General features: G+C 43.8%; 3 protein-coding genes across 4 annotated transcripts in view; 1 reads left to right on the top strand and 2 right to left on the bottom strand.

The window, feature by feature from the left end:
• PHTF2 (putative homeodomain transcription factor 2) overlaps window positions 1-338 on the bottom strand; it is a 120,178-nt gene extending 119,840 nt beyond the window's left edge. Inside the window, exon 1 of the mRNA XM_038741263.1 lies at window positions 279-338. The gene's annotated coding sequence lies outside the window, so the exon portion shown is untranslated. The remainder of the gene's footprint in view (window positions 1-278) is intronic.
• A 394-nt stretch (window positions 339-732) lies between these two features.
• Window positions 733-6,273, top strand: TMEM60 (transmembrane protein 60). Of its 2 annotated transcripts, none has more exons than XM_038741367.1 (2): window positions 733-800; window positions 5,556-6,273. In XM_038741367.1, exon 2 carries the CDS (start codon window positions 5,617-5,619, stop codon window positions 6,019-6,021), a length of 405 nt encoding a protein of 134 aa, XP_038597295.1. In that variant the 5' UTR covers window positions 733-800; window positions 5,556-5,616; the 3' UTR covers window positions 6,022-6,273. The 2 variants fall into 2 exon arrangements, with proteins under 2 accessions (XP_038597295.1, XP_038597296.1); XM_038741368.1 differs by lacking the exon at window positions 733-800 and adding an exon at window positions 2,265-2,290.
• Window positions 6,274-14,587: 8,314 nt separating this feature from the next.
• Window positions 14,588-15,993, bottom strand: part of RSBN1L (round spermatid basic protein 1 like) — a 62,567-nt gene continuing 61,161 nt past the window's right edge. Inside the window, exon 8 of the mRNA XM_038740912.1 lies at window positions 14,588-15,898. Within this exon, the coding sequence (XP_038596840.1) occupies window positions 15,254-15,898 (645 nt within the window). The 3' untranslated portion in view covers window positions 14,588-15,253. The remainder of the gene's footprint in view (window positions 15,899-15,993) is intronic.

The raw sequence follows: 15,993 nt of genomic DNA, 5'->3' as shown, positions 1-15,993 counted from the left end.
TGCACGCAGTAAGCGCTCAATAAATACGATGATGATGATGATGACCGTCTCTATATGTTGCCAACTTGGGCTTCCCAAGCGCTTAGTACAGTGCTCTGCACGCAGTAAGCGCTCAATAAATACGATGATGATGACTGTCGCTATATGTTGCCAATCTGGGCTTCCCAAGCGCTTAGTGCAGTGCTCTGCACGCAGTAAGCGCTCAATAAATATGATTGATTGATTGATTGATTGCCCCCCCCCCCCCCGGCGGGGGCGCGCGCGCGGCTCCTCCTTACCGTGGCAGCGGGGGCGCGCGCGGAAGGCACCGGAGGGCGGGCGACGGGCGAAGAGCCTGCGGGCGCGCGCGACCGCGAGCGCGCACGCGCGCCCCAGCCCCCGCGCGGGCACGAGGGAGCGCGCGCGCGCACGCGCGCTGCCGATTGGCCCCGGCTCGCCGCAAAAGGACCTAGGAAAGGCCGGGCGGCCTCCCCATTGGCTTTGCCTTCCACCAATAGGCGCGCGGGAGGGGGCCGGATGGACGTCCCCGCTACCCAATCGGAGCAGGCGAAAGGCCTCCGCCCCACCCAATGGCCGCCCGGGAGCGGGAGGGGGAGGCGGGCGGAGGTGATTGGCGGCCGCCCGTCCCTCCCTCGCCCCTGATAGGCCAGCGGGCCGCGCCGCCCCGCCCCGGAAGTAGGTGGCTGAGGGCGCCGGAACCATTCGGCTTCCGGGCAAGGAGGCGGCGGCGCCATGTGACGTCCCGGGGATCGAAGCCGGTGAGGCCTGCCCCGGCCCGGCGTCCAGCGGGTGGCTCTGAGGTGAGGGGAGGGGGATTGATAACACAGATTTATTGCTCTGTTTAGGTGACTTTGACATATTTACTGTTCTATTCATTCTGTTAAGGACGGGCATAGAGCTTTAATTCTATTTGTTCTGACGATTTTGACACCTGTCTACGTGTCCCCCTCGTCCATCCCCCCATCTTACCCCCTTCCCTTCCCCACAGCACCTGTATATATCTTTGTACATATTTATTACTCTATTTATTTTACTTGTACATATCTATTCTGTTTGTTTTGTTAATATGTTTGGTTTTGTTCTCTGTCTCCCCCTTTTAGACTGTGAGCCCACTGTTGGGGAAGGGTCTCTATATGTTGCCGACTTGGACTTCCCAAGCGCTTAGTACAGTGCTCTGCACGCTGTAAGCGCTCAATAAATACGATTGATTGATTTTACATATTTACTGTTCTATTCATTCTGTTAGGGACGGGCATAGAGCTTTAATTCTATTTGTTCTGACGATTTTGACACCTGTCTACGTGTCCCCCTCTCCATCCCCCTCATCTTACCTCCTTCCCCTCCCCACAGCACCTGTATATATGTTTGTACGTATTTATTACTCTATTTTACTTGTACATATCTATTCTATTTATTTTATTTTGTTATTATGTTTGGTTTTGTTCTCTGTCTCCTCCTTTTAGACTGTGAGCCCACTGTTGGGTAGGGACTGTCTCTATATGTTGCCGACTTGGACTTCCCAAGCGCTTAGTACAGTGCTCTGCACGCAGTAAGCGCTCAATACGATTGATTGATTGATTTTACATATTTACTGTTCTATTCATTCTGTTAGTGACGGGCATAGAGCTTTAATTCTATTTGTTCTGACGGTTTTGACACCTGTCTACGTGTCCCCCTCGTCCATCCCCCTCATCTTACCTCCTTCCCCTCCCCACAGCACCTGTATATATGTTTGTACATATTTATTACTCTATTCATATTTTACTTGTACATATCTATTCTATTTATTTTATTTTGTTAGCGTGTTTGGTTTTGTCCTCTGTCTCCCCCTTTTAGACTGTGAGCCCACTGTTGGGGAAGGAGTCTCTATATGTTGCCGACTTGGACTTCCCAAGCGCTTAGTACAGTGCTGTGCACGCAGTAAGCGCTCAATAGATACGATAAATTGATTTTACATATTTACTGTTCTATTCATTCTGTTAGTGATGGGCATAAAGATTTAATTCTATTTGTTCTGACGATTTTGACACCTGTCTACGTGTCCCCCTCTCCATCCCCCTCATCTTACCTCCTTCCCCTCCCCACAGCACCTGTATATATGTTTGTACATATTTATTACTCTATTTATTTTACTTGTACATATCTATTCTATTTATTTTATTTTGTTATTATGCTTGGTTTTGTTCTCTGTCTCCTCCTTTTAGACTGCGAGCCCACTGTTGGGTAGGGACTGTCTCTATATGTTGCCGACTTGGACTTCCCAAGCGCTTAGTACAGTGCTCTGCACACAGTAAGTGCTCAATAAATACGATTGATTGATTGATTTTACATATTTACTGTTCTATTCATTCTGTTAGTGATGTGCATGGAGCTTTAATTCTATTTGTTCTGACGATTTTGACACCTGTCTACGTGACCCTCTCGTCCCCCTCTCCATCCCCCTCATCTTACCTCCTCCCGTTCCCCACAGCACCTGTATATATGTTTGTACATATTTACTACTCTATTTATTTATTTTACTTGTACATATCTATTCTATTTATTTTATTTTGTTTATATGTTTGGTTTTGTTCTCTGTCTCCCCCTTTTAGACTGTGAGCCCACTATTGGGTAGGGACTGTCTCTATATGTTGCCAACTTGGACTTCCCAAGCGCTTAGTACAGTGCTCTGCACACAGTAAGCGCTCAATAAATACGATTGATTGATTGAGGGCCTGGGTTCTACTCCCGCCTCCGCCACTTATCTGCTGGTTCAGCGTGCATTCATTTTCCAAAATACCTATGAGGCTGGAGGTAATTCTATACTGTATTTTTCTGAATACAGCCTGCACTCTTCTCTTTAAATGCCAGTCTCATTTTGATATTTAGCCAAAGCTGGCAGCTATACAACTGCAATTAATCTATCTTATTTAGCTTATTTATTGAGCATTTACTGTGTGCAGAGTACACACTATTGTGTTGTACTCTCCCAAGCGCTTAGCACTGTGCTCTTTAGACTGTGTCCAGCTTGTACTTCCCAAGCGCTTAGTACAGTGCTCTGCACACAGCAAGCGCTCAATAAATACGATTGATTGCTCTGCATTAAGAGCTTGGGAGAGTATAATACAACAATATAATAGACACATTCCCTGCCCACAACAAGTTTACAGTCAAAGAGGGAGACAGACATTAACAGAAATAACTAAATTACAGATAAATACATAAGTGCTGTGGGGCTGGGAGGGAGGGTAACTAAAGGGAGCAAGTTGGGGCAGTATAAAGGGAGTGGGAAAAGACAAACTGATGGCTTAGTCAGAGGAGATGTGCCTTCAATAAGACTTTGAAGGTGGGGAAAGTAATTGTCTGTCTGATAGGAGGAGGGAGGGTGTTCCAAGGATGTGGGCGAGAAGTCAACGACGAGATCGAGGTACAGTGAGTAGGTTGGCATGAGAGGAGCGAAATGTGCAGGCTGGGTTGGAGGAGAGTAGTGAGGTGAGGTAAAGGGGCAAGGTGACTGAGCGCTTTAAAGCCAATGAGTAAAAAAGTTTCTGTTTGATGTGGAGGTAGATCAGCAGCCGTTGGAGGTCTTGAGGAGTGGGGAAAACACGGACTGAGCCTTTTTGGAGAAAAAGAATCCAGGCTGCAGAGTGAAATATGGACTGGAGTGGGGCGAGACAGGAGGCAGGGAGGTCAGCAAGGAGGCTGATAGAGTGATCAAGGCAGAATAGGATAGTGCTTGGATTAATACCGTAGCAGTTTGAATGGCAAGGAAAGGGCTGATTTTCACAGTTATGAAGGTTGAACTGGTAGGATTTAGCGATAGATTGAATATATGGGTTGAATGAGAGAGAGCTCAAGGATAACACTGCAGTTATGGCCTTTGAGACAGGAAGGATGGGGGTGCTGTCTACAGTGATGGGAAAGTTAGCGGGAGGACAGTGGGAGGATAAAGAGTTCTGTTTTGGACATATTAAGTTTGAGGTAATAATAATAACAATGGTATTTGTTAAGCGCTTACTATGTGCCAAGCACCATGCTAAGCACCGGGATAGATACAAGGTAATCAGGTTGTCCCACATGGGACGCACAGTCGCAATTCCCATTTTACAGATGAGGTAACTAAGGCATAGAGAAGTTAAGCGACTTGCCCGAAGTCACACAGCAGACAAGTAGCGGAGCCAGAATTAGAATCCATGTCCTCTGACTCCCAAGCCCATTCTCTTGCCACTAGGCCATGGCAGGACATCCAAGAAGAGATATCTCAAAGGCAGGAGGAAATGCGAGATTGAAGAGAAGGAGAGAGATCAGGGTTTTTTCTTTCTTTCTGCAATAAATTGTCATTTCTGGCCAAATGTGAAGCTCATCGTGGGCAGGGAATGTGTGTTATATTGTACTCTCCCAAGCGCTTAGTACAGTGCTCTGCACACAGTAAGCGCTCGTAGTTCTTGTCCCATGTGGGGCTCAGAGAGAACAGACATTTTATTTCCATTTTACAGGTGAGGAAGCTGAGACCCAGGTAAATTAAGTGACATCCACAGTCACCCAGCAGGCAAATGGCAGAGCTGGAACTAGAACCCAGGTTTCCTGACTCCCGGGCCGGTGCTCTTTCCACTAGGTCATACTGTCTCAGTATAGGCTTTTCACTGTTTTTCTGCCAGAGAAACTCCTGGGCTAAGATTAGAAAAATGCTTCTCAAACTGTCATAGACACTCTGCACCGTTATCAAGGTAATGTGGTGTTGGCAAGATATTGTATTAAAGCTGCTTTTTCAACAGTCTCAAGAATGAAGTCATAAGAACTGCAAGGGATGAGGCCATAAGGATAATATTTCCAAATGAAATCAAGATTTTTTTTTGGAGTGTGATTGTTCTGGTTTTGGTGATGCCCATTGAGCCCCTGGCAGTTTCTGTCTGGGAACAAATACCGTGACTGAGCACAATAATCTCTTGTGCTCGACGTGTACCATCCCAAGCCTTTAAGTAGTGTAGTCCTCTAGACTACACTGAAATCATTATGGGAGGGGAACGTGTCTACCAGCCGTCATTTGTTCTCTTTCAAGTGCTGAATACAGGGCTCGGCTCTGTAAGCAAATACAATTGCTCATTACAACTGATTATATTTGCTCTTACCATTAATAATAATAATGGTACTTGTTAAGGGCGTACTCTGTGCCAAGGACTGTTCTACCAATCCTGGGACAGATACAAGTTAATCAGGTTGGACACCACAGTCCCTGTCCAACATGGGGCCAACACAATCCCCAGTTTACAGATGAAGTAACCGAGGCCCAGAGAAGCTAAGTGACTTGCCCAGGGTCACGCAGCAGACACGTGGCAGAGCCGGGATAAGAACCCAGGCCCTGTCCACCCAGCTTCTAGAGAATGGAGTTAAAAGGTCTGCCCCATTACAATACCGCTGTGGCCTTTCTGTATTATTTCTCGTTTCATCGTAAGGAATGCTTGATCATTCTCATCCATCCTCAAAGGAACAGTTTGTAACGGGGAAAGCATTTTGTTATCCTTTTAATGACAGGAAGAGAATCTGGAATGATGAGATTTTCTTTTCCCCCTCCTCAGGGTGTATTTTCCTCTTTCCAGCCACCACCAGCAGCAACCTCCCCACCCCCCAACTGTTTAAATGAGAATGTCCCTGGCACAGAGAGTGCTGCTCACCTGGCTCTTCACATTGCTCTTCCTGATCATGCTGGTGCTGAAACTGGATGAAAAGGCCCCCTGGAACTGGTTCCTCATCTTCATCCCGGTGTGGATATTCGACACCATCCTCCTGGTCATGCTGATCGTGAAGATGGCGGGGCGGTGTAAATCTGGCTACGACCCTCGCAACGGATCCCAGAATATAAAGAAAAAGGCCTGGTACCTCTTGGCGATGTTGCTCAAGTTGGCCTTCTGCCTGGCCTTGTGCGCCAAACTGGAACAGTTTGCCAACATGAAGCTGTCCTACGTCTTCATCCCGCTCTGGGCTTTGTTGGTCGGCGGCATGACCGAGCTTGGCTGTAACATCTTTGGGGCGCAGAGAGACTAAGTCACCTAAAAATTAAGACTTCTTTATCGTGGGGCAACGTCATCGCAAAGCTGCTGCACTCTTCTGGATCCCTCCAGAAGTACCAAAGAACTGAAAGATGCCCAAAATTGCACATCTAGAAGATATTGCAGTTTCCATTCAGTCAGGTTGTATTGAAGAACTCCAAGCCAGCACTCAGATAACTTACTCTAGAGAGCATTGTGATTAATATCCTTATACTATTCTAATGTAAATAAATGATTTTGGACCTGATTGAGAATTAAGTGGGCTTTTTCTGTTACATGGAGGGGCTCGCTTTTTTGGAGGAAATATGGTATCCACCACTTTGTGGTTAGCACCTACAAACCACCTAGACTAATGTATCCGAGTTTCTTGGAAGAAGAGTCCTGTTAACCCCACGTACAGCCTGTGACTCCCCCCGCGCCACTGGAAGCTAACAACATACTTGTCGGATAGTTTTACACAATTCTCTACTAAAGAAGCAGAAAAGTGAATTTTACACTATTCTGGGGGGATGAAAGAGGGCATCTCTTTTAAGGGGGAGAAAAAATGTGGAACTGGGTCCAATTCTTGCAAAATTGGCACAACAACGCAGTTTAGTTCCCTGGCCAGAAGGCTGACTAAATTGCCTTTAACAGGATCCCTCCAGCAGCTGCGAAAGGAAAAAGACCCCGAAAGCTTGGCTAAAAGCACGATTGTACCTGGAATCTGCACACTGCTACTGTAGTGTAGTGTGTGTTGCCAATTTGTACTTCCCAAGCGCTTAGTACAGTGCTCTGCACACAGTAAGCGCTCAATAAATACAATTGATGATGATGATGATGTAGCCCCACACTCGGTAGAGAAGCAGCATGGCCTAGTGGATAGAACAAGGGCGTGAGCATCAAAAGGACCTGGGTTTGAATCTGGCCTCCACCACTTACCTGCCCTGAGTCTTTCGGCAAGTCACTTCACTTTTCTGTGCCTCTATTACCTCACCTGTAAAATGGGGAATGAGACTGGGAGCTCTGTGTGGGACAGGGACTGTGTCCAACCCAATTACCTGCTATCTACCCCAGCACTTAGAACAGTGCTTAAGTGGAACTGGTTCCTCATCTTCATCCCAGTGTGGATATTCGAATGTCGATATTCGATATTACTCCTTAACATAGTAAGTGCTTAACGAATACCGGAATTATTATTAGAGGGAAACACAAGTTGTAGCCAGAACCGATGCAGGAGCTGGATACGAGGGAGCCAGTCGGAAAAGCGGACCTGTGGAGTCCGAGCAGGTAGGCGATATTGCCAGTCAGCTCCTTGGGCGTAAAGACGGCTCTGCACAAGATGGACGGGAGAAGTCCCTTAATTTATCTCAATCGTTTATTCCCACATCTAGCAGGGAACCGACAGAGCATTATTCACATAGTCCTCGAATGGCAATAGCAGTTTGGTCCCCCAAGTACTCTTCACGCTGACAACAGTTGTTAAGTTTTTAAAACCAAACTGATCGACCTGGTCACGTAAAATTAATTGACCACTCGTTCAGCCAGTTTTTTGTTTTAAAATGGAATTTGTTGAGCACTCTCTTTTTATGGTGTTTAAGTGCTTACTATGTGCCAGGCACTATATTAAAAACTGGGGTGGATACAAGCTAATCATGTTGGACACAGTCTGGGTTCCATGTGGGACTCACAGTCTCCACTTTTTACAAATGAGATAACTGAAGTACAGAGAAGCGACTTGCCCAAGATCACACAGCAGACAAGTGGCGGAGCCAGGATTAGAACCTAGGTTCTTCTGACACCCAGGCCTCTGGTCTTCCCACTAGGCCACCCAGCTTCTCAGCAGTTAACATCCTAATCCAGAAGAGGATAATAATCTGAACGGTGGCAGACTACAGAAATTGGGCTGTAAAGGGAAATAGGGGAGGCTTTGTTTAATGTCTGAAAGCTTTCAGGGCCCCAGGGGTCATAAGGACAAATGTCAATTTGGGAAAGAATCAATCAATCAATCAATTGTGTTTATTGAGCACTTACTGTGTGCAGAGCACTGTACTAAGCGCTTGGAAAGAACAAGTTGGCAACATATCAACAATTCAAAGCAAAAATTCCATAGTGGCTAAACCCCAAACTCAGGTTTTACTTGACATGAGAGCGGACTGTGGCCTATTTTTTTAAAATGGTATTTGTTAAGCACTTACTATATGCCAGGCACTGTTCTAAGCGCTGGGATCAATACAAGCCAGTCAGCAACTCGCTGTAAATCCCACTTGGATTTTTCTGGTCAGAGGAGCCTCACAGCCAGGATTCACAATATGCCTCGCTCCTGCCCGAAGACACTGTCCTGGAGCCTGGGGCAACCCCATCCAGCCTTGGACAGACTCAGTGGCTGAAGACAGTTTTACACAGGCAGGAAGGGTCTCCAGTCGATTGAAGATACGGCTGGACCAGGCTCTGAGGGTGGAGAAGACCTCACCACTTTCCATGTCTGCGTGGCTCTTTCTACGAAAGTGTTAAGAGCCCTGGATAATGGGAAGAGAATGTGTCGATTTATTTTTACGTTGTTCTCTCCCAAGTGCTTAGTACAGTGCTTTGCACACAGTAAGCGCTCAGTAACTGAATGAATAAGGTTTGTCCCTGCAGATCTGGGTCCTAAGCAGATGTTTTCAGGGTGCTTGACCCACTCTTTGCTGACGCAGCCGATTACTGCATTCACCAGGTGGCAAGTGCTACAGTTTAAGGAGAAGCTACGTCATTCCCCCTATCGCTCTGGCCCTTTGGCGGGCAAGGCAGAGCAGTATCTCCACCAAACTACTTATCTCCAGATTGTTGTTGTTAATAATGATAATAATTGTGGTATCTGTTAAGCACTTACAGCACTCCAGGCACTGTACTATGCACTGCAGTGGATACAAGCAAATTGGGTCGGACGTAGTCCCTGTCCCACAGGGGGCTCACAGTCTCAATCCCTACTTTACAGATGAGGTAACTGAAGAACAGAGAAGTGAAGTGACTTGCCTGAGGTCACACAGCAGACAAGTGGCAGAGCCAGGATGAGAACCCATTAACGTCTGACTCCCACTCCCGTGCTCTATCCACCCAGATGCATGCGTGCCCCATGCAAGCACCGGCCGACTCACCGGATCAGAGGTCCACAGCCTAGCCCAGCCTCCAAGTCAGCCAGCCCCGGGATGCTGTATCCCTGTTTCCTGCTCTGCTCCCTCTTCCCGTCACTACCGGAGCAACCTCCCATCTACCCATAGGCGCTTTCCCGGCCCAAGTCGGGAAGCAGCACAGAAATAAAAAAACATCCAGCCGCGTCTCCTTGATTTCAAAAGGCCCAAAAGAAAACTCCCTGAACTCTGGGGCCATTTTGTAGGGCAGCTACTTGTGGTAGGCAATGCTTATCTGGTAATTATCATAGTATTTATTAAGGGCTTACTGCATGCGGATAAGCGCTGGGAGAGAAAACACAGGTGGGAAGTAGTGACAGTCCCTGCCCCCATATTCAGGAGCTGGGTCAAAGATCTATTGTAACTGCTTAAACATCCAGGGGAACAAACTGTAGGCTGAGAGGAGAAGCCATCTAGACATCCATTTTACTCTCCTAGCCTCCTTTCTATTTATCTAGCACAACAAAATGTTGATCCTTTTGGCAATAGAATCTATTTTCTGCAAAGATAAGTCACCTCGTATAGTCAATCGGAACATTTTCTTGGAGAATGGAGCCAGAGAGAATCCTTAGCCTCTGGGGAAAAATCTGAATAGCCAATTAATTGGGCAGGTCTGTGACCGTGTAAGTATTTGCTAGTCTTCTTGAATGCTATGACAACACCATGCACTGATATAGGTAACGGGTTATAAACATTTCCTGGAACAAGGACAGTTATCTAGCAGTGCTGAAGAGAAGCCAGACCAACTGAAAATGCAAAAAAAAAAAAAAAGGATTTCATTCTTAAATTTCATCTCTTTTTACCAGCAGCACAAATTTGGTCACCCCTATTGTTTAGACATTTTTTTTCCCCCCCAAGGACAGAGATGCTTCCAGGACTAATGTAGAATGGGCCACTGCTGGCAGAACCTTTCACCCTAAAACCAGAGCTGAGCCCCTCAAGAAGAAAAGAGCATGATCACAGTATTAGTTCTTTCAGAGTGCTAAGCACTTAGTACAGTGCTCTGCACATAGTAAGAGCTCAGTAAAAACCACTGGTGGATTTAATCTCAAGATCACTCCCATTTAGCTTCCCAAGAGTTTCCTTTCCCAGGTTCTCACTCAGACCATAACTAGGGCCTGGCTAATAAGGAGGTCTGGATATGCTGTGCACTGAGGTGGGATTCCTCCAGGGCTAAAGATGGAAGAGACACGAGAAAGGAAATAAATAGAATGTTTAGTGTTTTTTAAAGTGTAATCTGGCTAGAAAAAGACACTCTAAGGTAAGAAAGGGTAAGATGTCCACTTTGGGATAAAAGAATCCAGAAATTCAACATAAGAGGCTTTCATCCTTCATTTTGTTCCGCTCACTTGCCTTAAATCCTCATCAGTTCTTGTGAAAATGTCTCAGGTGGTTGATTTTTTTTTCCCCACAGATCTGCATTATTCACAGCCTGACAAAAGGAGTCACATGTTACTCTTCTGAATTCTGCTTTGCTTCAGCATTTCTAATTTTTTTTAAAGATTTTTTGAATAAAGACTGCTGCACTCTAAGTTTAAGGGCATTTCATATGCGGGACCTGACCATAAATAAATTAGATTCTGAAATCTGAACTTTGTGTGCATTCAGTTTAACTATTTATCAGTTCAAAGACCAGCTGAAATGCATTTTGCTTTTATTTTCATCATATTCAATAGCTGAAAAAATGGAAGACATATTTTGGATAAGTTCTATTATTGTCTAATAATCATAATTATGGTACTTATTAAGTGCTTACTATGTGCTGTTCTAAGCACTGGGGTACATACAAGTTAATCAGGTTGGATGTAGTCCCTGTCCCACATGGGGCTCACACTCATCTCCATAAGTTAACTGAGGCACAGAGAAGTAAAATGAGTTGCCCAAGGACACACAGCAGACATGTGGCGGATCAGGGATTACAGCCCACATCCTTCTGAATCCCGGGTCCATGCTCTATCCATTAAGCCACACTGCTTCTTCTGTTTCTGATATTAACTTGCACTCTTCCAAAACTGCCATCGCGATTGCCGTACCGATAAAATTCTTAATGTAAACCGATCTTGCCAGGTAGATACACTGTAGGCTGCCATGCTGGCCATCAATCAATCAATCAATCAATCGTATTTATTGAGCGCTTACTATGTGCAGAGCACTGTACTAAGCGCTTGGGAAGTACAAATTGGCAAATATGCTGATAAACCATCAGCAATATGGTTTGCTTCTTGGATGGAGTGCTAGGCCTGAAGTCTCTGATAACGATAATGATGAACCAGAGAGCACCAGAGCCACAAAGCCTTTAAAAGGAGCGGCAATATCAATCGAATTTATTGAACAGATACCGTGTGCAGAGCACTGTACTAAGCATTGGGGAGAGACCAATACGACAATAAAGAGACATACTCCCTGGCCACAACGAGCTTACAGTCTCCCCATTGGTCACCCAGGGAATGGTGATCTGCTCTCCTGGGGGCAGGAAGAGCAAAAACCCTAGATTTTTCCTGGAGACCACTCCCTTGGGGAAAATGCTTAAGACGCATCTTGTAATTGATCAAATTTGCCACCACTGGGATCAATGCTTGAGACAATTCACTCCCAAATTGTGCTTGGAAAACTACTGGGAATCTCTCAAGAAACCAGCTCTCCAGCTGAAAACTGAAAAGTACTTGGCCTAGTGGAAAGAGCTCATGCCTGGGAACCAGAGGACCTGGGTCCTCAGTCCACTTGTCTGCCGTGACCTTGGGCAAGTCACTTCACTTCTCTGTGCCTCAGTTACCTCATCTGTAAAATGGGGATTAAGATTGTGAGCCTCATGAGGGACATGGGCCAGGTCCCAGCTGACTGGCTTGTATCTACCCTACTGCTTAGCACAGTGCCTGGCACATTTAGTAAGCACTCAAATAACATTAAAACAAACAAAAAAAAACTGTCAAGAGAAGAACTGAGTATTGTTGGAAGTCATCGACTAAAAGGCTGAGAGAACTTCCTACTGATAAAAGGTGATCATGCAAACCAGGTATGGAGTATTCCCTTTGGAGAAAGCAAGTCCTTATGTCCTTTGGCTCAGCTGCAGCAGCGACACAATGTTGATAGAAGCAGAGCTGGAAAAGATGGTGAGGTGTAATTTTAAATTCTTTAAAATAGGGGTGGGAGCAAAGAACCATCTGTTACTATGTACACCACTTATGTACATATCCTTATATTTTATTAATTATTGATTTACATTAATATGCCTCCCCCTCTAAACTGCAAGCTTGTTACGGGCAGGGAATGTATCTGCTAATTCTGTTGTACTTTCCCGAGCACTTACTGCAGTGCTCTGCACATAGTAAGCACTTGATAAATACGACTGGCTGAAGGACAGGTGATTTTGTACACAAGGGATGAAAAACTCAGCGGGGATGAACTCGAAATAATGGCAAAATAAGAATTATGGGGAGATGAAGTAAAATCAGTTATGATATGAAAACAAGCATATTAAGAGGAGATAGTAATTTAAAACATTTATTCCAAAGAGAAAGCTCAGGGTAATCCTCTCATAACCATGCAAGAGATCTTCAAAGGAATAAAGTAAAATTATTTTAAACTACTCATTTCATTGGGTTAAAGACATGCTCCAAGCCCTCTAATACAAATATGATTGAAGATTAAAGGACTAATGCTATGTTAACAACTGTAACGTGATAGAATAAAACAGGAAATACTAAGGAAGCACTTCAATTTGGCTATGGTGTTTGTCTTCATTTGTCTCTGGTGGTCAGTTACTTTCAATTTAGAGGATTAATTTCAACCCTGACAGTTTGCAGAGGGACAGAAAAGAGAATGCAAATAGTTGCCAGCAAAATCTCACCAAAAAACACAAACACACACAACTTGTGCTAGACCAACCTAATCTCTTTTTATTGAGATCCCAGGCCTTATTGACAAGGGGAAAATGCGTATGGCTTTAGTAAAGCTTTTTCAACTCAGTACCATAAATGCTCAATTCTTACACTAAGTTACCTGAGCAGGAAGTACAGGTATATAAGTTGAATAAAGGGTGTAAGCAAAGGTCACAGAAAATGGTAGAGAAAAAACTTGGGGATTTTGATCTCTTTACTGATTTCAGATTTTCTTAACAATTCTGCATGTAAAGCATAGTAAAAGCAGGTGGCAGCAACCCAGGAAATAACCACAGCTTCAGTTCTTTGAACATACTAAAGGAGTGTCCTATGAAATGGCAGATGAACTGAAATGCTCACGAGAGGGGCATACATTAAAAACTATATGAAACAGAAATGCTACTCATTTTCAACAAAGATAGTCCATAGGGTCTTTAGACTGTATCATGGGACATTTTATTATGAGCAAGACAAAGAAAATATCCACTGCCAAAAGGCCTCATCTGAGGTCTGCATCCACTATTTGCACGTTCACCTCGATAAAGATGTATGCATTTTACAGAACTATTAAATTATCAGTCTTCGGAAAGGTTCAGCTCGAGATAGTACAGGATGGTATGTTGAAAAACAACCACCAGTCAATATGATGGGGGCTGCTTTTAAGCAGGTGTTCCTACAATTTGGAAAGTTTAAAGCTCATACATTTTGGAGATGGACTATAAAAGGCATTTTATTGCAATATATAACCTCAACTTTGATTAAAATATACACAAACTAGGCCTGGTGGATACTCCTGGAAAATTCAAATGCCAAAAAAAAAAAAAACCCAAACAAAAAAACCACCAAAAACAAAAAAACAAACCTCACTAAACACCGCTCCTCAGTGATAAACAAATATGCATGATACAGCTGTCTCTCCCATCTCTCAGTCTTAAAGAGTGATGCTAACGTTTTTGGATTTTTCTTCATCAAGTGAAGGTAGAATCCCCAAACTTGACATGCAAAGGATGGAGAAAGAGGAAAGTTATTAAGATCATAAAAATATAACCAGAATCTCAAGGAATAAATTAGAAGCTTAACTCTGGTATTCTTGAAGTCAACAACTTTAGATGAATAAGGACATTTTCCTTCACTATATTTTATCAAACCAAACTTTTCTTGGACAGGAAAGAGCTAGTAAATTAGGTCAATGAGGATGTCCCAAACTTTCAGGAGGTAAGCCACTGTTCTACACCTTGCTTGGTCCTCTGGACCATCTATAATATGCTCAATTAACTTAAATTATTTTCATAATACTAAATTTAAAAATGTATTCCCGGTAGCAGTGCCCCAAGTTTCCAAGTATTCATCTTATTCAGCAACTTAAAAAAATATGCAAAATATGATATATATAATATAGATTATATATGCAGCATATATAATCTATATATCGAGATATATACACACCTGACCCACACCTATCACCACACACACACACATATATATGTGTGTATATAGGTATATACACACACATATATATTTATATATATGCACAACTGTGTGTGTATTCTCAATTAAATCTTGAAAGAAAACACTTTTGCAGTGTAGGGAATTTAAATATCCGCTAAATTCAAATGAGTATATTGGTATTCCAATATCCCTTCTAAATGAGTTCGCCAACAAATGAGAAATGTACTAGATCAAGGGGACAACTTAAGTGAACTGTCAGTGTTTCCTTTTTGCAAACCCAACAATAAAACAAATTTGTTATTATGAACCTTTATTAAGTGGTCCACATTTCAGTATAAATCACACTAAAAAGATTTTAAAAAAGCTATTTACACTACAGTGCTGACACATTTAAAATGAAAAACTTGGTATAAATAAGCTCTATGGAAAAGCCTTGAATTGTCAAAAAGAATTCTGGCTCATCTTACAAAAAATATATATGTTAATGTCAGCTCTATTCTAAAAGCTACAACTCAAATGATTTAAAGACTTCGTTCTGTTAAACCTGCAATGTTTACAGTGCATCTGGCCCTAAGTGCTTTGATACTTCACAGTTATGGACAGGCACTGAGGAATGTTACAAAGCTACATAAACTATTCTTTCTGTAACAGACTTGAGCGCAAAGTCACAGCCTTGCCTCACAGACTTTATACGAATTTTGACATTATTACGTCAATAGGCTTAAAAAAGGAATTTAAAATCATATATACAAATTTAGCACAAAATGTCATCATCTCCTTTTCTATCCAGACTTGGATGGGATGAACTGTGTTGCCTTGTATCATCGAGACTTATGTGTCTTCCCGGACCCAATTTTTCCTGTAAGTCCTTGTTGCCGGTTTCAAATTTCAAGTCCCCTCCAAACTTAAACTCTGTGAATTCAACGTGATCTGATTTTCCTCTCCCCTTCTGGTAGTCCGTGTTATTAGGGGTTACGGTCTTTTCCAGAATATTGACATTCATGGGTTCCTCCTTAATTTTTAGCGATGCAATGGGTTCGTGTTTTATCGGCTGGAACTCATACTCAGTATGCAGCGTGTCTGAAAAATGGGAATCGGAGGCGGTTTCGCTTAGAGTACAAATTGTGTGGTCAGAATGAAGTCCGAGGACAGAAGACGTGGGGTCTGGCGATGTGCTTGCTTCACGGGTAGCTGCGTTTTGGGAGGTGTCCCCCTCGGAGTGATACAGCTTGAGCCGAATATGCCAAGCTAAACTGCACACAGCTGAAACTGTCTTGAACTGGTGCACAACATTCCTCGGAATAAAGTAAATGTCATTATCATATAACTGGATCCTGGCATAGCGAATGCCTTCCCTTCGCAGTTGGTTCAGTTTGGCATCGTCCACCCACTGGACACACTAGAAAGGGGGGGAAAAGCGGAGAGAAAAAATGAGAAATCATTCTACGAAGAGAAAGTCAAGCTAAGCTCTGTTTGGACTGCTCAGGAAACACA

The sequence above is a fragment of the Tachyglossus aculeatus genome (assembly GCF_015852505.1).
Source record: "Tachyglossus aculeatus isolate mTacAcu1 chromosome 12 unlocalized genomic scaffold, mTacAcu1.pri SUPER_6_unloc_1, whole genome shotgun sequence".
NCBI classification, from domain to species: domain Eukaryota; kingdom Metazoa; phylum Chordata; class Mammalia; order Monotremata; family Tachyglossidae; genus Tachyglossus; species Tachyglossus aculeatus.
This window is presented reverse-complemented; position numbering and strand designations above follow the sequence as displayed.